Source organism: Parasteatoda tepidariorum, chromosome 12, assembly GCF_982258835.1.
Source record: "Parasteatoda tepidariorum strain Cologne lab strain chromosome 12, Ptep-v5.0, whole genome shotgun sequence".
NCBI lineage: Eukaryota > Metazoa > Arthropoda > Arachnida > Araneae > Theridiidae > Parasteatoda > Parasteatoda tepidariorum.
This window is the reverse complement of record NC_141766.1, coordinates 17,679,756-17,705,431: the sequence shown is the minus strand read 5'-3', so window position 1 is coordinate 17,705,431 and position 25,676 is coordinate 17,679,756. Positions and strand designations below refer to the sequence as shown.

The following is a 25,676-nucleotide window of genomic DNA, read 5'->3' as shown; positions in this document are numbered from 1 at the left end:
AAAAGGTTTTGTTTTATGGCTACCGGGGCCAGTACCCCCTGCAGACGTCAGCTTCGGTGGTCATATTTTAATTTTTATTTCCTTCGTTTCCTTTGTTGCTGCAGATAAATTTTGAGATTGGCTTGTGGTGAAAACGTTTCGGCAAATACTCCGCATCGGTCGATAGCCCGCACCTTGTAAAGAAACCTTTTTTTGACAGGTAATCCGCGGATTATAAACCAGAAAATACGGTAGTAGAATAACCAAAATTCATACTAGCATTTTTTAAAATAGTATCACAATGCATTTTGTGATATAAAAACTGCATTATCATTGCTATGTTAGATAAAATCGTGAATAACAATCTCTGTGTTGGATTTTAAAATGGCGTGAATAAGAATCTCAGTCTTGGATTTCAAAATCGTGTAAGTAAGAATCGCGATGTTGGATTTTAAAATCGCGTGAACAAGAATCGCGATGTTGGATTTTAAAATCGTGTGAACAAGAATCGCGATGTTGGATTTTAAAATCGCGTGAACAAGAATCGCAATGTTGGATTTTAAAAGCACGAAAATACAAATTATGATATTGAATTTCTAAATCGCGTAGATATAAATCAGGATGCATAGTTTTTAGATCTCATGAATACTTATTGCAAAGAGTAATTTTTAAATCGCGTATGAATGCGAAAATCGATGTTTGATATTACAATCGCGTGATAACGAATCACAATATTTAATTTTAAAAATATGCTAATACGAATCTCGACATTGCATTTTAAACTCCCGGAAATACGAAACGTGATAATGGATTTTAAAAACGCTTAAATACAAATCGCGATATTGGATTTTTAAATAGCGTGAATGGGAATTGCGAGTACGATTTTTAAATCGCGTAAAACCGAATCGCAACATGTAACTTTTAAATCAGTTAAATACGAAAATCGATTATTTACATAAAAGTTGTCTGAATAAGAATCGCAATTTTAGCAGATTCCGGTGCAGTTTCTAATATTTAAAATTATGAAAATCAGCCAAACAAAAGAAATCAAATTTCAGCTGCCGAAACGAAACTGCTTCGAACTCTTTTCTCCAATCTATAGCGGAAGTAGCGGTTGTCAAGGCAATGCCGTACCTACCGAAATTCCACCCATTTTCTTCTGAAGATCCTTTTCTCAGGAGGCTACAGCAGGGGGGGGGGTAATTCATCTCAAGTCCGGCTATCGTTCGGGCTGCTTGGGTTTCTCTTATTGGACTCCCCAAAAATTTAAGTTTTTGGAACATGGTCGGAAATTTCAAAAATTGAGAGAAAAAAGCAGATTTCCGCTTTTTTGCAGAAGTCTTTCAACCCTGTATTTTACAAGTAACAAGATAATCAAACTGGCATTATTTTGGTATAGAGTGACATAGTTCTTGAAAGCATTGTATTGTACACCTCTTAAAATTTGATGTTTTACATTCTAAAAGTTTTATAACAAGAACTATTTATGAGGATACATCAAATTAAAACAAATTTACATTTTTATTTCATTTAAATAATGTTTGCCAAATGGCTTTTTTGTCTTTTCATTGTACAGCACACAAAATAAAAATAAAAAAACCCGATATAACTTTTGATCTAATGATCGTATCTTTACGCTCTAGGACTCAGTCTTAAGGGTTCAAGGGTATAAACTCAAATATACTAACTAATTAGTACAGATGATATTTTAAGTTATGAAATCAGACACAAAAATGTACTTTCATGTATATGCTCATTAGTAAATGTGAACAAATTAACAAAAGACTACAAATTATCTCGAAAAGTTCAATGCGAAGAATAGAAGTTTTTTTATTCTTTTATCAAAAATATTTTTGAAGTTAAGATTTATAAAAAGTGATTGAATGTGTGAGTCTGAAACAGCAATTAGTCTAATCATGATTTTTATATATATACATAAGCGTATTAATAATCAAATTGAGCTGAATCACGTCTTAGTTAATAATAAGATGAAAGGAAGTGTTACAAATGTTGATCACGGTCATCACAGAAACATATTTCTTTATTATTGAATTTAGTTATTGCATTCTGAATTGAAAAGTTAGATTGGAAATACTAATGTTATTTTTTTATATGTATAACCTTCTCATAATTTATTCAATATTAGAATTTTTTCACTGTGATTTTACTTGAATAATTTCACAAAAATAACCAACCTTGGCCTTTCTTTGGCCTTTGGTGAAACTTGGTCTTTCCGCTCTTGAATCTTCATATAAACTTGATATGTCGATTGTAGGACTAAAGTCGAACTCATAATAGTGGCCTCTTCCAATAGATGGCTGCAGAAAATAAAGATATAGAATATTTAAAAGCGTATTAAAAAATGTATACACAGAAAACAATTAAAAAGAAAATGTATGAGTAAATAGTATATTATTTACTTAATAGTAAAGTATATCAGTTTTTTATAAATAGTGTAATGAAATGTATATTATATAATCTATTTTACATAATATAATCTCTTATGCTTAGATTTTTGTGAAAGATCCTGAATTTATGAAAAATTTACTCTCAATTTTCTGAATAATGTCAGATTCTTCTGCAAAGATTCTGTTTTTGTGAAGAAGAAAAAAACAACATGTCTTTCAAGGAGTTGGAGGATTAAAATTAAAAATTGATGTCAGACTCTGGATTTCAGAAAGGTTTATGCATATGTCTTACTACTAATCATGTGCATTTAGAATTTTTCTCTTAGTTTCATAAAAGGATCGGGGACTAAGGTTCAGTATTCTTTTGGCCTAGGTATTCTCAGTAATGGTGAATTTACTCAGAATACCAAAATAAGAATTGCAAAACAACAAATTTGATCCATATGCACTACGGAAAAGTTTCACATAGGGTGCAGAGATCTTGTCCCTGCACAGATGAATAGTCAGTGTACCTATCGAACAAACGAATGTTGGTACGCGAGTCAGCCATAATGCCTGCTCAGACCACCAGACCACCTCAACCATAGTAGTCCTTTCAAACAATGATAGGACAATGCAGATATCACCTCCAAGATTATATGCAGATTAGAAATTGTTTCGAGTCTCCGGACTGAATTGTGACTCATCACTGAAGAGAACTTGCCACCATGATAGACAATCTTTCGGGTGGTTCACAGTCAAAAGGATGCAGACTATAAAGGGTCTGGCATACAGACCACCTGCATTAAGTCTGAGGGCCATTGTTATCCATGAAATGGATGCTTTTATTGCATTATACAGCTTGAAAAGCAGTTGTGCCACCATCACAGTCCTATCCCTTCTAGCTAGAAGTCTCAAATAACGTTTTTAAGTTGTTGTTATTGCCCTTTTGCAGCCTTGACCAAGTTGGCAGGCCACTGTTGTCTCTGTGAACTGTTTCTTCAACTTCTAAAAACTCCAATTTCCCTAGTAGCTTGTGATTAGCCCACCTTGAGTCTTCCAACTAACATCTAGTTGACTGCCTATAGGGTAACAAAAAATGGGTAAACAAAAAAAAAATTAAAAAAAAACAATGATTGGGCTAAGTTATAAAGATTCAAAATGTCCTTTCACTACAATCCTCTGTGAGCAAATGAGATACCTCTACACAAAAGTGATAACAGCATCACTGTCTTACAATGTTACAGATCACTTCCTTAGCAAAGGTGTCTGTATTTGCTTAAAGCTACCCCTTCCCTTTTATTGTTTTCATCAGTGTATGAATAAGAGAGATTTGGATACAATATTAATATAAAATAAATCTGTATTTTTAAAAACTCTTCTTTTTAGAAAATATATCTATGAACCAATTTTGTATAATGATAGGTAAGTTTTTCATGTCCTGTTATTATCTGGAACATAGTCCGAAAAATTCTTTTTTTGTGATTTCTGATTGATTGAACTGATATCAATTTTTTATTTGGTATCTCAACAAATTCAGTAGTGCAACAGCCCATGGAAGGTCAACACCTACTGTTTCCCTCTCATTTTTCGGGTTCATGAGAAGATGCTTCCGTTAGGTGGTCAACTGAACATGGAACCCCCAGTGTTTAGTCTCAAAACACACTTGATACTCATTTTATCAACCCGCTGGAAAGATGGAAGGGTGAGTCAACTTTGATTGGTTCAAAGATAAAACTTACAACCTGTGGCAACAGCATAAAAGGAATTGTATTTTGAGTAAAGATTTAATCTGGAAATCAACCTTGGGTGATGTGGTTATTCTTACATGGTATGACTACACTTGTTATGTATGGCATTTATCTTTCTTTTTGGCCAACAATTAATTTGGTCTACCAACCATCATATGGAAAAAATATCTTTTTATTCATATGTGATCTTGTGATTACTATTTTTATGAGGAAAAAAAGAATTCTAGTCAGATTAATATTTTGTTGCAAGAAAAAAATACCAATTTACATAATAGCATGGGTTCTACTCAAAAAGAAAATTTCAAGACTGAACTTATTTTTTGACCAATTAACTTGATCTGCTATTAACTCTTCATCATTAAGGTTTTGTCTGAGGTAATTTTTTAAAAATAATTAAATTTTGTATCTTAGTATTAAACACAAGTATTAAATTCTTAGCATTAAATTACAATGCACATATACACAAGTATTAAATTAATTTGTATTAAATTCTTAGCATCTCAAGATATCGAGAATAATTACAAACTCAAGCAGATTCAGATTTAACAAGGCAAATTTTGTTTACACACAAGTTCAGTCAAACCCATTTGTTGATTGTAGTGAGTCATGAGTCCATGAGCTGATCATTTTGTCTTTTTTGTATGAATTAGTAAAAACAACAATGTTATGAAAAAAATTTAATCCATTTTATTTATTTACACAGGAAAAAAATTTTACATTTTCATAAGAAAATTTTTTTTTATTTTTAAAATTTAATTTAAAAAACAAATTGGAAATACATATTAATTGGAGGATGAAATTCAATCAACTGGAACTTTTTTCAAGACTGATTTCAGTCCTCAGGACTGAAGAATGGCATCCATAAAAATAGACATCATTGTGTGGCTTCTCAGTAAACAAATTTTTGCCCAGTTAACAATTACTATTTGAATAAATTAAATTTTTCTCAGGCATAAACAATAAGTTTAATTATTTCTAGTACTTTTGTTGTCTGGTACAGTCGAGAAGAAAATTTAGCATATACATTTCTTCTTTAACTCAAACCACTGACGGTTCTGCAAGTAAAAAGTCGTAATTTAACCTGCAGTCTTCTCCGCATAGCAAAACCGGTTTCCCCATCTTATTAGATAGGGAAATAGTGTATAGGGGAGAAACACTCTCCCAATTTTGCCCATTAGCTAAGCCGCCAGTGATGCCTTTTTAAAAATTTCATTAATTTTTAAAAAAAACTTTTTTTTAAATTTTATCAATGCTAAAAGTGATGCATCAAGAAGAACTAATGTTTTTGTTAATTAAAAAAAACCAAGCTGAGTGGCCCTAAAACAAAATATAATGTCCCGATAGATTAATGTTGTCATTTCCAGTAACATATATATTTCATACAACACAACAAATAATACTTAATACATCAAAAGGACATTAACTATAACTTATGACTTAAGAACAAGTTCACAAGAAATTGCCAGGGTGGGAGCTGTTTGTAACCTATTAAATTATTAGTGTACATAATGATTTTAAGAAGTTATTTTTGTCCTTTAATAATTATGTTATTAAATACTATAGTATTTAAAGTTGCATTTATTTCATTATTATTTTAAACTTGTAATAATTACATTCATGTTAGGGTTGGTTGAGGAACTGTTTCTCATATTTTCATTGAGACAGAAAATATGGCTCATGATCACTTAAAGCAGTAAGAAAAAAAATTACAACTGTGCTCAGTTCCAATTTGTGAGTAATATTAAAGTTGAAATTTTAAAAGCAGAATAACAGAACTTTAAATCTAAATACCGCATAGTTAAAATGAAATTAGACTGAAAGACATTCTTTGAAAGCACAAATAAAGATAAACTATTTTTTCCAACTGGAAAAAAGTTTTACCTGATTTGCTACTCCTCAAAAAATTTTCCTAATATCCAATTTGCAATATCCATGCTTTTCCTAATATCCATGCTTTTTAGCGCACATTTAGCATATCATAAGCCAATTATTATTGACTTGGGTAGTTCAAACTGCTCTTTGATAGCATATTATTAGTTTAGGAAAAACCACATTCTGCATCAGAAATGTGAAAAGAGTAAAGTACTTAATAGGCATAGTTATTATCAACAAAACTGAAGAATTTTTCCTTCATAAAAACCAAGAGGTCTTCTATAGATTTCAATTATCCAAATGAAGTTAAGAATATATACAGAGAACAGTAATTTAAATCAATAAACTTCAAAATTGCATAAGAAAATTCCTTACCTTAATTCCTTAGTTAAGTAGAGTTAGACTTTCTGGATCCAAAAAAAAATAATAGCAACCAAAAAAATTTTATATAATTTCTACGTACCCTTCTCTTACCAGTACCAATGTAATTAAGACTGAAAATCACTGAAATACTTTTCCCTTATAACTGAACATATAATTTTTAAAAAAAAACTCACAGCACAACATTTCCACAATTTGTAGATAATCTATTATCGAAAGTATCTTACATTGTTTACCAAAATATGATTGGTAAGCAGTTTGTTACAACACTTTTTAACAAAACATTAATCCAGATAGACAATTGGAAGAAATTTCTTTACCCAAGATAAAAATAACTTAAGATCATTATTTTTATTAATTATAGTTTTCTACATACCTTGCCTTCCTATTGCTTATATCAGCAAGGCTGAAAGTCATTAATACCCAATTTTTTTTAAATACATGAAAGCCAAAACTTACACCACAACCGTATTGTTTCGACAATCAAGAGGTAAATCTAAATATTTACCCTAATTGAAAGATCTTCCCCTTTTTCAACATACTCATGCTTGATGAATGGAAGAGTTCCATTACAGAAAGCGCATTATAGATATATGTTATCTACCAAAATATGTTTGGTAAGTAATTTGTTTCTGTAGTTTTTACAATAACACAGAACCATGAAATGAATCTATAATAAAATAATTTAAGTTATTAATTTCAGTAAATGAATGATGAATGAGAAATGATGAGAGTAGATATTTCAAAGAGACTTTTATAGTCAAGTTCTAAAAGAGTAAAACTATAAAGGTTCAATTCACAATTTAGGTATAGTTCTTATCAGATTTTTCTTCATGACAGAAAAAAAAATTTCAATTAATCAGAGACAGAACACTAATGCAATGTAATGTAATGAACTCAGTTTGATTGAATTTCATTTTGATTGAAACAAAATGAATGAAAATGTGAATAACGTTGGCTATGAATAACGTAAGCAAAAAGAAACATTTTTAAAAAATCTTTATGCAAACATGTCAGATGCTGGTCACTAATCTCTCTCACTCACTATTCCCCATATTCAGCCTAGAGCAGATTCCATCCCTCTTTACTCATTGCAATTACTTTTACTAGTGTTCATGAATCTCACAGAAAAAAGAAATTATTTTAGATTAAGTCTATGAGAGCTTCACTTCTATATTCTTTGGCAAAATTCCTACATTAAATAACATAAAACTAATTTTATGAGCTAAAAAGGGTAAAAAAAATGTTGACAAGAATATAAATTTTAGAATTTTCACATTTCTGAAAATATATTTTGTTATTTAAATAAAACAAAATATATAAAAACTTATCGGATCTAACTCATCTCCAAAGCAAAAATATACATTCTAAGCAAACAAAATTATGCTAAAATTATGATAAACAGTTTCAGATCAACACCAGATAATTAAAAGATAATTAATGCAACTTCATTTTTTTTCTCTTTATAAGTTTCTTTACTATTTAAATGCTTAATTGTAAGAAAAAATTTATATATAAAATACTAATATAATAAAGTAAAAATAATTTATTTTCCCTTTATATTACATCAACTCATAATTACACTGTACGTGCATACGCACATTTGACACACAAACTTAATAAAAAATTAAAAGGAATATACTTTTAAACATTTCATAAAAGTTTTGAATACAAAAAAGGAATAAACTTTGTAGTTGGAAACCCTTTAATAACAACAATATAAATGCTAAACAAAGCTTTAATACATTTCTTGCACCCAGGAAACAATTTAAATAGCTCTTTTGCTATCAATATAATGGTCAAATCGTAGCTGAGTTCACGATCAACCTTGGTTGCTCTAATGTGCAAGAAACTAGTCTCTAAGTTATTCAAAAATAAATATGATTTCAAAGAAATTCTCTATAAATTTGTTAGGGTACTAACAGTGAAGGAAGACTCGTAAGTAACCTATTAATAGCAACCTACAGCTTCCATATTCAAAAAAGCTGATGTCAAACATGTTTATAAAGTAAATAAATATCAGAAATAGCATAAATTTTAAAGGTGCAAAACATTGTACGACAAAGCATCAGTTGCATTCAAAGAGATAATCAACTTTTCAATACTTGTTTAGAGAGATCAAAAATACTAAGCTGCAGCAGCATAACTAGCTGCATAACTAGTTGAACCTACTGCTTCTAAACCTAAGGCCCCAAAGTAAATAATAATTATCTATAAACTCTAAGTTTTGCAACAATTTAATAGAAAATGTAAAAACGATCCATGAAATAATACTGAAGGCGTTTAGAATAGATGCAGTGAGAAAAAAAAACATTTTACAAATGGCCTAACTCTACTTGCGTGAGAAGAAAGCTGCTAATAATGATCTATACTCAGGTAAATTGTTATAAGTTAAAACACTAGATACAATCACACTAGTGTGACACAAACACATTATTATACTTAACACTTCTGTTCTGTTCACTGATATTCCATTCATTTTCCTATCGACGTTTAATTAATTTAATGCTTATATATCGTTCAATTTCATTTTGACACCAGATTCTACAATTAATACATTCTACAGGTTATTATAAACAACTCTACAGTAACTAAAGCCGACCACTACTTTTTCCTGCATCAAGGTGAGATTCTTTAAAATTTGTAACAAAAAATCGGATGCAGTTGCCTCATTTTTATATGGTGTATGCTGCAAAATGAGAAGCTCAGAAGGTAACAAAACTACCCATAGGGTCAACAGAGACAGAAAGAATTGACAGATTTAGAATGAATAAGAATGCAGAAAGCCTTATCTTTCAATTTGTTTTCATGGTGATATTAAATTCCATTGCGGGATTGAAGAGATACTTGTGAGAGCTTTAACTGTTTTTATACTAGGGTATGATTTGGCACATTTATCAAAGCTACACATTACTAACTTACATTTCTTTAAATATTGGAACACTTACTGTATAGTGTGCCAAATGAAAAAGTTATCACACAGAACTTTCTAATGATAGAATTTTCATGAACTAAGTATCAATCTTTATGGTTTTTGGGGATGATCATAAATCATCTAATTAAATAAGGCTAACTATTATTTAAGTTACGAAATGAAACATAAAAATGCACTCTTTCTGAATAAACACGTTCTTTCTTTACATATTGCATTACATATTGGGATCACTGATTCTCAAAATAAGGAGGAAAGACAAAATTTCTAAATAATTGTTTATAAATTGGAACACTAGGAAGCTATTTATATTTAGCGATAGTCTCAAAAAAATGGTTAAGCAATATTTCCTTTGATAATAGAGTAAATGAAGAGAACCATAAACTAACTCAAGACAGCAATACTTAATTTTTCTCTGTTGCTAAGGAACCAAGTTGAGACAGTAAAATAGAATGAAAAAAAAATGAACTTAAACAAATGTTGAATGACATCATTCAATATTTTATGATAACTCGGAAAGGTCTACTTATTAATAGTTAACAGAAAATTTTTTCGAAGTTTCTGGGCAACAGACACTTTTTTAGACATGTGATTGCTGGAAGAAGAAATTATCTGAAATTTTTTTCTCTAATTTTTTCCTTTTAGTTCTTAATTTTTTATTTTTTTGTAATCGAAAATAAATAAAAGACTATCATTTTTATGCACAAAAGTGACATTTATGAAATTTGAAGAGAGAACGAAAATTTTATTTGTCCAATAAATTTTTTCATTATCAACACATACAAGAATGTATACATTGAAAAAAATTACATATTAATCATTATTCAAACTGTACAAGTCATCAGCAAATAAAAATATATAAAAGAGGCTTTTAAAACTGTGAAATCTGCAGTAATCACTGATAAAAAGACTGATGATAATACCACATGTATGAATATATGATATCATACGAATTGGATGCATCGAAAAGGGGTTCATTAAATGAACATTTCGTGACACACGTATTGTAATAAAAATACTATATTGAAAATATCAAAATTTTTAAAATTATTAATTTCAAAATTTTTAAGCGAAATCAATCTTGATCATAACCAAAAATTAATTGTAGAAACTATAAAATTAACGTGACAAATAGCTTATACTCACATTAGAAATACGAGTTTCACATATCATAATATCATCAGCCTTTTAAAATATCAAGCGGAAAAAACAAAAAAAGAGGGCAAATATATCACATTGATTAAAGAATTCTTCTGCTACAAGTTGGAGTTTTCAATAAAATTGGTACCAAAGAAAATACAAAGTTAAAAAAAAAAATTTAAAAATTTCTGAGTAGTTCATTCATTTCCAGCCGAAGTTATAGAAATTTTTCTCTGTCTTGTGTCCTCAAAGTTTATCCGAAGTTGTGAACATGTGAGTGAAACTTGGGGTGTGTGGAAAGAATGCTGGTAAAGGCGGAATAAATGTCTCGTTAACTTGATTTTAAATGGTAAGGAAATTTAAATTTTAGATTAGCAGATATTCGAGAAAATTTCGTCGGAATATAAATTATTGTTTTCTGGAAATCAGCGAATTAACTATCTTGATATTCCCGAAATTCCATTAATTAGCAGAAGAATCACATCCCTGTCTTTTGGTCTGATTTCTGACCAAAAAGCAAAGATTGTTTTCTTTTTAATCTTGTTTGAAAATAAAATTTTAATCAATTAATAAATTATTCAAGATTTTAAAACTTGAATACTAGAACTTTTAATCTGACATCATTTGTGTTTTTTTTAATAAGCTCTCTAGCCTTGGACACCAAAACAGAACAGCAGATTATCTACTAAGGTGGAGCAGCAACTAAAGACTAAAGAAGAATAGCCCATTTAGCCAGGCCGTAGTTAACAACGTTCTTGCTGGAAATGTTGAGCATAGCCTTAATAAACAATTTATAGACCCAACTGAATGACTTCCATCAACACCTTTCATCACAAGTTAACAAGAAATTGGATCACCCGGTATTGCTTAAACAACTTGCTTTGGAGATTATAAATACTATCCCCAAACACTCAATACTGGTGTACACAGACGGAAGCAAGACGGTCACATCATCTGGCAGCGGTGTCTACATTAAATCAAATAATTACTCCTTTAACTTCACCAAAAGGAATCCTGATTACTGCTCAGTTTTAAGAAGTGAACTCATTGTTATTGATACTGCCCTGGATTCTCTTCTAACATTACAGGATCACAATAATATCTGGATACTCTCTGACAGTCTCAGTTCCATACAGTACTTATCGCATTGGAGGAAGGTGTGAGACAAAACAGGATCTTCAATCCTGCACAAACTTAAAATCCTGTCACGACTGCTTGAAGTCCACCTCCAGAGGATCCCTTCTCACATTGGGGTTCTGGGCAATGATATCGCTGACACTCTGGCTAAGGAGGGGACAGAATAAACTTTGATGAGTCCAAATTCACTCACCTTCATGGAACTGGCATCGAAAAAGAAAAAAGAAGACAATGTTTCCTGGCTCGTACCCCCCAAACATCACTGGTACCAGAGCACCCGTCCAGGAGGTGCACTCAACATTCGGTGCTAGCGCAAAGATCAGACGGCACTTACCAGCAGCCACCTTAAGTCTCTTTCTTTCGAGAGTAGTGTTAAAATCTTCCCAAACTGACTTAGGTGCCACAACATGCAGGCTTCTCCCCAACATATCCTGGACTGTCTTGGACTGGACAAGAGGAACATTCTAGAAAACCCACTTTTGGTGGCCGACTTCCTCCGGGTCATGAATTCCATGGACATTGTTTAGCCCTGCTAATTTGGGGGATTAGGAAGAAGAAGAAGTGTTCTTTTAATTTTTTTTTACTTCATTAATATGAGGAATTGATACTAACATGGGTGCCACTCAAAAAAGATTTCAAAACTGAACTTATTTTTTGACCAAAAAACAGAATTTAACATGATTACCAGAAAGTTTGGAAATTTATAGCTCTTTCATTTGAAAATGATTTGAATATATTAAATTAATAATTAGATTGTTTTTCAATTTTTTTTCATCTTATTAATTTATTTCTTAATAGTAATCAAGATAAAAATAATAGCTAAATCTATACATTTCTTTACTCCAATCACTGAATAATAAACCTGAAACTCTTGCTGCATTTTTACAAAATAGGTTCAAACATTGTCTATTTTTTATTACATATTTTAAATTTACATATTATTTAAAGTTGAAATATTCAAAAAAAAATTTTAGGAGTTTTTTTTCTTTTCAATATAGAATAAGATCATAAAAAAAGGTTGTTGGAAAATGGAATTTAAAGAAAAATCATATTAAAGTAAAATGTATTCTCTTTAAACTTCTAAAGCTGACTCCTCACTGTTTGCAATAGATAAATGATTATCACTATTCACTGAGCTTACATTGCAGAAAAAATGGACTGGATTGGATAATTAACACTAATTAATCAGCATATTTGAGGTGACCCTTGAAACCATTATGAGTGACACTTAAATGAATGAAAATCTAATCATTAGAAAGAAAGTTATTCCGGGTGATATCTTTTTATTTTGTGCACTGTACATTTTGATGTACCTTATAAAATCATCCACAGACAAATTTTATCAGTTTAACACTAGTACTGATAAAAATTGATCAGATGTGTATAAGAATTTTTTTGCTTCACAACTGGTTCTACTCTCAAAATTTTCTAAGGCTGTGTTTGGATACCACTCCTTACTGTTAACATTATAAAAAAGATATTTAGTACATGCTTTATGGAATGCATATAGATAATACTCAACTGTAGTCTCATTATTATTAGAAAAAAACATTCAACATGAAAACCCTTGAATAACATGTAACCTCTATTTAGGCTAAAAGACAGAATTAGGTTAACATGCATTTAGGCTAAATTGAATAATAATAAATTGAAACAAATATCCCTTAAACTAAAACTCATGAGTAAATCTAGATTGCATAATTAATTTTAAAAAGAAAAAGGTTATAAATTAAAAAGTTATGCACCTTTGATTCTTCATCCACACAATGAAAGTCGCACACTTTGCTTTGCATTATAGAAAAATCAACCTGAAATTAAAATTAAAAAATAAAATTCGTATGAATTATCATTTAATCAATAAATTATTTATATTTATATACAGAAAAATAAACAGACCACCCTAAATAGCTTTTGATCCAATAATTGGATCTTCGTGTTCCAGCACTCAATTTTAATGGGTCGAGGGGGTGATTTCAAATATACAATGAACTAGTTAGTGCAGATGATATTTGAAGTTTCAAAACCAGACACAAAATGTACTTTATCTGAATAAACATACATTTTTTATGATAGATTCATATTTTTGACTTTCAGAATATAGGAGGTAACCTCAATCTAGGAAATAAGGTCCTAAGAGTTAGATCAGGAAAGAGTACCAAAGTTTGAACCCTTTAATGTTAATTTCACTTTTTGTGTATTTTGCTCTATCAAGAAATTGTTAAGAGAATTGAAACATTTTTGAACACAATTGTAAAATTTATTTATCCAAAGATAATTCCATGCAAAAAATAACTTCAGTTAATATTCATAATTTTTATTACTTTTCTTATTTATTGTCGAAAACCTTTTGAATTGTAAGGTATGCAATTTTTTACGTCATTTTCAAAAGTGTTAATTTTACATGACAAAATACAAAATTTGAGCAAAATTTGTGAATAGTTCTTGAGAACTCGAATTTTAAAAAAGTTGTATATTTAAAATTCAATTTCTCAGGAACTATTAGAAATTTTTTTTTTAAATTTCACACTTTCTCATACAAAATTACATTCTATAAAACTATGTAAAAATTAGTATTCGTTACAATTCAAAAGTTTTTTTTTACTATCATTAAATAAAAAATAATAAATATTTACTAAAAGTTATTTTATGCATGGGAAGTATCTCTGGATAAAAAAATGTTACTATTGTGTGCAAAATTTTTTCGATTCGCTTAATAATTTCCTCAGATATGGCAAAATAAACAAAAAGTAAAATTAATATTAAGATATTAATAATATGGACCACCCTCATAAGCAAACTATTTGGACCATATTTCCCAGATTGCGGTTACTCCACCTTCTCTATTTTGTGGGTCATGAATCCAAATCTGTTTATTCAGAGAAAATTCGTTTTTATGTATAATTTCGTAATCTAGAAAATTTTTTGCACTAATTAACTAGCATATTTAAAGCAACTTTTTTCGAACTATTAAATGTGAATTCTAGAACAAGAATATCGTATTATAAGATCAAAAGTTATTCAGGGTGGTCCGTTTATTTTCCTGCACATTGTACACTCAGATCTTTCTCATTTTTTAAACAATAGCATACACCATATTTTCAATACATATTATGAATTGTTTTGATGCAGTAAATTTATGATAAACAAATAAATAATGATAAACAATTACGATAAACAATTAAACAAATAAATAGCAAATGCTTACCTTTCCTAGATCTTTTTCCTCTTTATAACTCAAAATAATAAGCTCTTTTACTAATGTTTTTCGCGAATCTTCTGCGGTTTCCCCCCACACATTATCATTCCTCTCACTTCACAAATTAAAATGTGCTTCTCATCAGATGTTTGCCTGCCATGGGCCTAAAAATTTATTCTGATACCATTTTGCTTCATAAAGAAGCCAGAGCTGATGATAGTATTTTTTTTTCTTACATTAGTAACTCTATTTATTAAGAACATTTTTATACAGCTTAACAAATTATTTAATGCTATCTCTAAGAATTTGGTTATTTTACTTTATCATACCAGAACCTTAAAAGTATTGTTTACAAAACATTTGAAATATTTATCTACTCTTTTGCAAATTTCTTATAAAAAGTAAAAATACCCTTAAAGTTGTTTAAGGGTATTGGTAAGGGTAAGGTAAGTTTCCTTAAGTTGAGTACCATGTCAGCAATGCTCTCCCTAAGCGTTTTTAGAAGAGTGGCTCTTCTTGCCTGTCCTTTGATCCCTATAAATGCACCCTCCTTTCCCTTTTTGTAGAAATAAGAAGCCATCCCTTAAAAAACACTGCCTTTATATTTTATTTATTTTTAGAAAAAGGTTCTTTTCTTAACCACCTCTTTTAACTCTTTTAAAAAAAATACTGTCTTCTTATTTTACTTCTATACAAAATATTAAAATTTATTTAACCTATTATAATGTTTTATTTTGAAATGGTCTTATTTTCCTAAATAAATATAAATATGCAGTTTTACATCTCAATAAATTATCTTAAATCTTTTCTGTTAGACTGACACCAACACAAAAGAATAATAGCACCTATGATCGAGATCTGCTTGTTGAATATTCATCTATTTAGCATTTCCAATATTTGTTAAAGGGTCAAGAATTTACATTATTCATTGATCACACGCCACTGGTGTATGCATTTTGACAAAATTTAGAGAGAGCATCACCATGACAACAAAGGCATTTGGAGTATATTTGCCAATTCACTCTATCAATTTAACACATAACAGGAAAAGAAGAACATTGTCCTGTTATGTCTGACGCACAATCAAAACTGGAATAAATAAGAATTTTATTGAAATTGATTTTGAATCTTTAGCTAAAGCTCAAAAAGTTAATGATGAGTTAAAAGAACTAATGAGATCTCCAAACTCTTCATTAAAATTTGAGCTAATTCCAATTTTTGGCTTTAAATATTCATGATGTAATACTTCCACAAAAATTGCAAGGCCATTTATTCCAATCAACTTCTGAAAAGAAGTGTTTCAAAGTATGCACAATCTCTCACATCCTAGAATTAAAGTGACTGTTCAATTAGTTACATCAAAATTCATTTGACAATCAATTTGTCATTTGTGATTGGACCAAAAGTTGTTTGAAATGTCAGAAATCTAGCATTTCTAAACATGTTTATACTATGTTACAAGAATATCCTATCGTTAGCCAACAGTTTCAAGAAATTGATCTAGATCTGATGGTCCCTTGCCATCTTCAAAAGGATTTTGATATTGCCTTACGCTAATTGATCGCTAAGCACGATAGGCAAAAGTCATTCCTTGACCTAATATTCAAGCAGAAAGTTTCTGGTGCTCTATTGAAGAATTTGATCATTCTCTACAGTATTCCAATAGTAATCACAACTGATGAGGGTACTCAATCTGAGTCTCAATTGTTCAAAGAACTTTCAAATTTTTTGGATTTAAAAGAAATAGAACTACAACATATCATCCACAAGCTAATGGCTGTGTAAAACGTTCGCATCGTACTTTGAAAGCAAGCATAATGTGCCATAAAAATCCCAGCTGGATAAAGACACTTCCGATTATTCTGCTTGATCTATTTAGTTAACACACAACCTTGCGAGATGATTGTCAAGCCATCCCAGGAGAATTCTTATAAGGGAAAATATTAAACTACCATGTGATTTTTTGGAAAAATCAAATATTGAGGCACAATAAGAATTTATGAAGAATTTAAAAAGCATCCTAGAAAAATTAAAGCCTGTTCTATTTTATCATCACTCAAAGCAGAAACCATTTATATTCAAGCATTTACCATACCATGGACCATATAAAGTTTTAATGAGAACTGACAAAATTTTCAAGGTTGAAATGAAGCAAAAAAAAATTTACATATTTATAGATTTGACAAAACCCTATTTATTGGATATTTCTACAGAATCTGGAATGAATTTAGAAACACCTGTACTGGTTCAAAAGAATTTCGGTCCTGTTTCATCGTCAACAATTTCTAAAACTGCAACAGAGCAAGGCATTGGAGACAAAAGAGTGAAGCTTATCAGCCCATTTCAAGTGACAAGATCTAGATGCACAATCCATATTCCAACTCGTTACACATGAAGTTCTTCATCGTTCAACTCACTAAGGGGGGGGGGGTACTGTGCTGCATATTGAAAGAAAACTGTATATTGAAAGAAAAATGCAACTTTACTTACAATCCTGATGTTTGATATTTAAGAAATAATGAATGTAGATAATTCTTAACAATAATGTATTTATAGCTGGAATCAATTATGTTTGTAATTATATATTTATCAGTAAATAACTGTAGATATTAAATGTTATAATGTCGTCAATTTGCTATGCATTCATTCGTCCAAAATTGCACACTGTAGGAAGACTAAGTACCTTCCCATACAACCTACCCGCCCTCACCTCATTAGTTCATTTTAAAGATTTCAAAGCAGTTAACAAGTATATATTACAATATTCAATATAACATATATTCCATATACCAACCTCGAAAATCCGGACTGCTGGGGGGTTTGGAAGGTCCGGATTTCCGAAATTTCCGGATTTTAGATACCTTACTTAAATTGATAGAATTATCAAACTTTCGAAGTTGCCAGGCCGATTTCGCGATTAAACGCGCGTGTGTAGACCTTCGACGTCAATTTTAACATAAATATACTCTTTAAATAATAAATAAAAGACATTAAAAATCAAACTTTCGTCATTTTTCCCTGTAATCGATCGTTTAGATAACATAATATTAGCAATTAAAACTAAAAATATAGGCTTAAAACGCGAGCTGAATTTCAACTTATCGTTGAAACAGATGCTTCTAGACTAGACTGTAACAGCTGATACTAATCCTTTTTTTGTTGGGGGATGAAAGAACTTGTCCCCGCCTCCTAAGCTTCAAGGTTAAGAAAGAACCAGTTTTACTTCTTCACAAGGAGGAAAAACAAAGTGGTAGAAGAATTCCTCCTCCTGAGGGGATTCCCCTTTAGGAGGAGGGTATTCCCCTTTATATTCTTTGTTAACTATACAGAGCTGATAAGATTGACTGGAATTTCCTTATCAGCTATGAGCTTTCATTCACTCCCCACCCCTACCTCTTCATCTACTGCTTCATTGTTGGAGGAGGGGATTCCCCTTTATATTCTTTGTTATCTATACAGAGCTGTAAAGAATGACAGGAATTTCCCTATCAGCTATGAGCTTTCATTCACTCCCCACCCCTACCTTTTCATCTACTGCTTCATTGTTGGAGAAGAGTTGTGGGATTCCCCTTCAGGAGGAGGGGATTTCCCTTTATATTCTTTGTTATCTATACAGAGCTGATAAGAATGACTGGAATTTCCTTATCAGCTATGAGCTTTCATTCACTCCCCACCTCTACCTCTTCATCTACTTCTTTATTGTTGGAGAAGAGTTGTGGGATTCCCCTTCAGGAGGAGGGGATTCCCCTTTATATTCTGTGTTATATATACAGAGCTGATAAGAATGACTGGAATTTCCATATCAGTTATGAGCTTTCATTCACTCCCCACTCCTACCTCTTCATCTACTGCTTCATTGTTGGAGAAGAGCTGTGGTTTTGCACTATTGCATTAAAATTTTTATTTTAAGCTATTTTTGTTAAACTTTTTCTTTTGAAAATTTTTTCTGACGAACTGGACGTATGAGTCCGGATTTTAGAGATTTCCGGATTTCAGAAGTCCGGATTTTCGAGGTCGTACTAATAACTTTTAGTCAGTCATTTATTTTAAAGCATGCAAATAAAAGCAAATAATAAGAATATTTTAAAACAAGAGATAATACTCAATTTTTTATTTTTAACCTACACAAAAGAGTTACAAAACATTGGCTAATTAAAATATATAATGGAACTTTGCTTGTATAGTTTTTTTTTAATTTGAAATCGAAAGTTTACTGAAACATATATTCTACACTTTGGTCTAATCCTAACACATCTCAGGACAGTTATGACCCCTACTTTCCCCAACAAGTCTCCCGATATCAGATGTCAAAATATATGCTCACAGATTAGGTATGAAGTTAGCTGCGAAAAATTAGGATTAAATATTCTGATGGGAAAAAACAAAATTATTTTTCAAACTAGACAGTTTGAAAAGAAATTACTAAATCCTTACTTCTTCAATTGAAAATACATCAGCTTTATCAAATGTATTGAAGTCATCCTCACCAACAGCATATTTTTTCTAAAATGGAATTAAAAATAACAGGGATTAAAATATAAAAAAGATAAGTTTAAAGTAAGTTTTATAAAGCTTAATGCATAATAAAACATAACATTTTGCCTAAATCAGACTCAAGAAGTATTCAAAAAATTGCAAATCAATAATCACAGCTGGTTAATATTTGAACATTTTAAGGAATGTTTTTCTTAGTGGTAGTGAACTAACAATTACAATCAGAACATTTTTAAATTTCAGTAGCACTTGAAATTGGAAACAAATGAATTTAACTCTTTGAGATATATACATATATATATATATATATATATATACAGTGGAGCATCGTTTATACGACGCCGAAGGGACCACCGAAAAACGTCGTATAAACGGTAACGTCGTATAATCGATTTTTACTTCTAAAACTGAAACTAGCTTTGTTTTCAGTTAATTTTAATGTTTAACGTGTTGATTTACATAAATTTCTAAATTAGACAAAGCAAAACAAACAAATAACCAAAGAAAAATTGCAAATAACCAAAGAAAAATAACATTGGTCGATGAATAGCAATGTTTCGTTTTTGCCTCCTCATAACATTGTCTAGTTTTTTCAGTCATCTAGTAAAAATTACGTTCGTTATCCAAGCATTCTTGTTGGCACCCTTTTCTGTATCATTCATGTTGGCAAATTCCACCCTTTTTTAAAATACACAAGAAGAAATAAAAAATTAAATAAACGTGAACAAAATCTAAAAACCGACGTATAACCGATTCTGTGCGTCGTATAAACGATATATGTTTACATTAAAATGAATAGGAATGATTTGGGAACACACTAAAACGTCGTATAAATGTAAACGTCGTATAAGTGATCGTCATATAGACGATGCTCCACTGTATATATATATATATATATATATATATGAGATAAAACTGCGAAAAATACTGGGAAAGAAATAAACAAGGAAAAATAACCATTAATTGTAAAGTCAAAAACTACCAAAAATAATACATTTATTTTGAAAGTTAATGCTTATTACAATTCCAATCATTTTAGAAATACTTTGTCATAATGGCAATGATGAGAAAAACTTACCAAAACTTCTCATAAAATATAAAGTATCTACATTTTGCAGATATACAGCACAATCATATAAAAGATTAACAGATAGCATATACAGTGTAACGTCCCATATCCGGACGTCCCTTTTCCGGAAGGGTCCCGGACACTTTTTAACAATCAAAATAAACAAACATTTCTTCATCTTCCCCTCTCCTTTAAAAAAAAAAAAAAAAAAAAGAAGTCTTTTGACAGGTTTTTCTCCTTCTCAGCTTCTAGAGATCTATGCATTGAACCCATAAATCAACAGAAAAAAAGAACGGAAGATCTACTAAGACCATGAGGCTCCTCCTCTGGAATGCAGGAAAGGGGGGGGATTTGTTTTCAAAAGAGCACAACTGAGTCCCCTCCCTCCCCCTTCTTTCCTATGCAGCTGGCTAGTAAAAGAGGCATTTCCTGGAACCTTTTTATTTGAGCGTCAGGGGAAGAAGAAATACTGTGAAAAAGGGTAAACACAGCAAATGTTAAAGTGGAGGGGGAATCCCCTTTAGTCACACAAGAAAAAATAAAGAGAACCCAATCACCATGCCATGCCTTTATGCTTGATTGATAGCCAATGATGGGAGAGAAAATAAGAATTTGTCACTACCCCGCCCTCAACTTGAATGACAAGTAAGGAGGAAATGAATTTTTCTTCTCCACCTACTCACCTTAATGAATGATGGGAATTTCCCCTTCTTGCTTGAATCGTTCTAGTTCAAATGGCGGAGAGAGCAATTAATATTTTCATAACTGTGAATTTTTTTCGTTTTCTATATTTATTTTTAAAATAGCAATAATTATTTTTTTTCTAATATTTTGTTTATGATTGATTAGATATCATTCTTATACTAAAACATTATTTCCCGAAAAATAATGTTTATTTGTTTTCTGCTTCTTAGATTCAGATCATTTTAAGCTTTGTTTACCTTGGAGGTCAATTATACGGAAAAATCAAATATACGCCTTCGGAAAGTCCCGCCGATTCCGGATACGCGACTTTCCACTGTATTTAAAAATAATTTCAGTTTGAAATATTAAATCTCCCTTCTACATATTTCCTTCCTATATATCGTTTATTATAACGTTTTTCTTTTAATTACATCATGGTAGACTTCAGAATACTACTTGACAGGCTAGGTGCATCTCCAGGGAACGATTAAGACAAATTCAGGCCCAAGGCCCACCAAATATTCCAGGCCCCTTACAAAATATTTTGAAATAAAATTACTGAAGAGCAGTCCTAACAATAAAAAAGAATCTATTGAAAGATTCAAGAAGAACATTCTAAGAAATTTTGATAGCAGACAATTGAAGACTATTTTTCTAAAATAAAGTTTACGCATCTTTGAATTAAAGCAAAATATAAAACAATGTTATGTCAAAATAAAAATAGTTTGAAGACCGCAAACAATTGAAATCAATGATTTTAGCTATAAGTCATTGATTAGCTGAAATATTTTTCATTGTAAGCTTCAATTATTTTTTATTTAGTACTTAAACCAACACAAAACTAGCCCACTTACATTAAACGACTTAACGAGTAGTTCAGCATGTATTCTAAAATATTACGGTTATTTATTCGAATTTTTAATAAAAAATACATTTTAATACTGTAAAAATTACCAAAAGATCCAAAATTATATCTCCTCCAAAAAAAATTCACAAACACATTTAAATAATAACTTATTTAGATATAACACGTTTTAAAAAATTAATATTCAATGAAAAAGTTATATTCAAAATATTGATAAATTTAAAACTCTCAATGGATTCTATTGAAACTCTCGAACAAAAAATTTAATCAAGTACTCGATGAGAGCAGCTTCATTGGAAACAGGTGGCTATACTTTATCTGCAGAGAAATATCTTGATAAAGAATTGCTCATATTTTTTTGTAGGCTTCATCATTTAAAGCCTTTTTCTTTATTTCTGTGCAACCAGATTGAAAACTAGGTTTCATCATTCCAAAACAATCAAGAAAATTAAAATTTTAATACTACAGAAGTGTGAAAATCAATTTAAAACATCAACATCTAAGATTGTAGCTCTCCGTCTACAGCTTTACATACTTGTTAGGAATAAGCTTATAACTCTTGTTGGCACTCATCATTTATAAGAGACTTAGCGAATGTGCATTCTCGTTGCATTTGTTCAAGCTGTTTGCATAAAAATTGCACCAATTAAAATTCAGCTGTAAAATTTGCATTTTTTGAAATGCATCTTTTAAGAAAAACTGTTTCTTTCAGTATTTAAAAGAAACAGTAATATTGAGAGGTTTTTTTCCTAATTTTGAGGTCCCTCAGAAATTGTGGGCCCTAGGCCTAGGGCTATTGGGCCTAGACGATAATAATCAGGCCCAGTGCATCTCACACGTCAAATGCCAAAAGTCACAATGAATTCATGTAATAATTGTTTATATAAATCTGGAATATAAATTACAAACTCATTGCTACTGATGAGGTAGTACAGCCAAACTATATTTATAAATATTTTTTGGTGAAATTTTAATGCTATAAAAAAATTTTTTTGGCTGCACTAGGGAATGGCTTTACTTTTATACTACAACTTAACACAAGAACGGCAGGATTTAGAATATACCTAGAACCAAGGAGTGGGTATCAATTACATTTATACCCACTCCATTAATATCATATATAATCCATTAATATCATATTAACATCATATATGTATATAATATCTTGTATAAATAAACAGAAATAGCTTTTTTTTTTAGAAAATCATATAAATGAAAAAGTTATTCCAATTAAGTAAATTAACCTTTTTTTTGTTTAAAATATAGCTCCTACTTTTTAATTATAAAGGGGGGAAATGGAATATCTTATTTAAATAAATTTAGATGTAATTTCTACTAAAGAAATATTAAAAGAAATACCCCTTATTTACTAGTTTCACAGATTTTTTTAATCCAATTTATCATATGCACTCTGCACAAAATAGTAAGCTTTGTACTTTAACCACAAAGGGGTGCTTCATAATTTGAACAAACATTTTGAATTTCATCTTCACATTTTGAACTGTGGCATCAAACTCATTTACACTTAGCTTGGGGGTATCAGCTTGTGGGTATTATTGTTTTCAATAGTTCACATGTGTTACCTTTTTCTGTCAGAAAAGAATAAACTTTTTTCGCAATTCTTCAATTAAGCCTTGGCCTACTAATAGATTTTCCAATTACAGCTTCGTATAAAATCCAAGCATTGGTAGCCGCATAATCCAAAATGTTATTTAAAAAAACTATGTGAAAAAGCTTTGACAGTATATTTCCTTCTCATCTGGTCAATCACGTCTACACATCATTTTGTTGAGATATAGAAAGCAATTGCAGAACTAGACGTTCAGAAAGAAAAACTTTGAATGGACATAGTGATTTTTTTTTAACCAAGAACATGCAAGAATAAAAAGAAAGAGAAGCATTGAATTTACATCGTGATATTTTACAAGACATGGGAATCCCATTATCAAATACCGAACATCTGCAGTCATCCAGAATTAGTTTCTTCATTAATTCCTCGTTAGTTTTTTCACATTAATTGCTAGTGGAAAGTAGTTTTTCTCTTCTCAGCATTTAGCAGATCTTCATTTGTTACTTTTGCGTATTGCGGTCAATTTTCTTCTGTGTCATACGCCCATGAAGGACCCTCCTCTCATTTGAGGTGAATGAATTGTTCAGTTGTACATCCTATGAAAGAAAAGTCCGCTGTATTCAATTTACCAGAAATATATCTCCCCTGATTGACATCTGTAAGAACATGCATTTCTTTGACTCGATTCCACACAAAAGTTCCCCATGGAGAATCTCTTTTTATCCGGTTGAGTGCAGTCAATGAATTAGTCCAATATAAGACTTTCAAATATTCCAGTTTAATATCTTCAATTATACTTGTTCCCATCTAGATCCAATACAACATGCCAACAGTTCAAGACGTGCAATTGTTACGTTTTTCAGGTGCTGTATTTTTTTAAACCAATTTAAAAATCTTCTAGAAAAATCTTTGGAGAAAATATTATCCCATTTTTATCCAAGGTTTCAAGTTTCTGTAAGCATAAACTTTGGAAGGATGATCACTGAAGAAGAGATGCCAAGTGGGTCAAATATACTTTGTGCTAAGAGAGTGATAGAATGTCATTGACTTTTCTAAGAATCAGATCCTCCACCAATGGGTAATTAAAACTGCAAGATAGAGTATCATCCTGTATATTGCAATTCAGGCCTATGGGAGGCACAATTTGGCTCTCAGAACCATTCAGGAATTTTAGATTAGCCAATCTCGTAAATTGAACTTACCAGAGGACATCAACATTTTTGATATAATAATAAATTTATTAGTTTCATCAATGTTCTTCTAAGTACAGACAAAAGTATCTAAATAGAATGAGTTAAATTTGTGCAGTATCTAAGAGAACATCAGGAGAGTTTTCAGCGTGGTGGTCCAAAGTGCTGCCAAAAGAAAGGTTTTGCACCTGATTCAAAATACCACTTTATGATGCCTGTAAATCTTCATTATGTTTTCATGGGTTTTCCATAGAAACCTCAGGTAATTCCTAGCCTTTTCTCTGATTTCAATCTTGATAAATGATTTCTCAATCTCTAATGTCACTCTAATTGTAAATATTCTAAAACGATTCAGTAAAGGGACAAGCTCAGTCAAATTAGGACCTGCTTCAAGACATGCATTCAGTGATGACTTACTCTTCAAATGTGCTAAAGTATCAACTACAAGCCTAACTTTAGTGGCTGTGCTATTATCCTTAAACAGCGGTCAGTGATGGAGATAGCGAACGCTTAAATCTTTCTCATCTTTGATTTCCTCAATTATGCCTTCATCACTCCATTTATTGAAGACAGTGTATTCTTCAAGCCTACCAGTTTCATTAAGCTTTAAACAGTATTCATATGCTTTTCTGCAATTTTTCTGTAATCAGGTAGCCTAAACCACTCCAACACGCAAGGCGACCTCGTATCTGCCTTCTTTATTGATCATAAGAGTTCTCTGAGAGCATTCTAAAGTATCATAATGTATTTTAATACTCTTTTTTTATTCAGTTTGGTCAGAAATTCCTATGGTTTCTAACTTCTATAGATCACAAATGTCATTCAAAAGTAAACTTGCCACTATCAAGGCACTGCTACGAGATTTAGAACTGTCAGGTGATTTTCCCAAAAGTGTCAACCCTAATAATTCTATGTCTGTTAGTCCAGAAGTGAAGTTAAGGATTTTTCCTGTCATGATCTTTTCTGTCATGATCTTTTCTGCACCAATAAGCAAATGAATTGTAGAAAAACAAAAAAAGAACATTCTTT

General features: G+C 30.8%; 1 protein-coding gene across 26 annotated transcripts in view; it reads right to left on the bottom strand.

Annotated features, from left to right (window-relative positions):
- The window catches only part of LOC107443630 (uncharacterized), a 143,060-nt gene that overhangs the window by 57,393 nt on the left and 59,991 nt on the right, over positions 1-25,676 (bottom strand). For all 26 annotated transcript variants that reach the window (XM_087155901.1, XM_087155900.1, XM_087155910.1 and 23 more), the window contains 3 exons: positions 19,210-19,278; positions 13,325-13,387; positions 2,175-2,297 (listed from right to left, as the gene is read on the bottom strand). In XM_087155901.1, the coding sequence (XP_087012027.1) occupies positions 2,175-2,297; positions 13,325-13,387; positions 19,210-19,278 (255 nt within the window). The remainder of the gene's footprint in view (positions 1-2,174; positions 2,298-13,324; positions 13,388-19,209; positions 19,279-25,676) is intronic.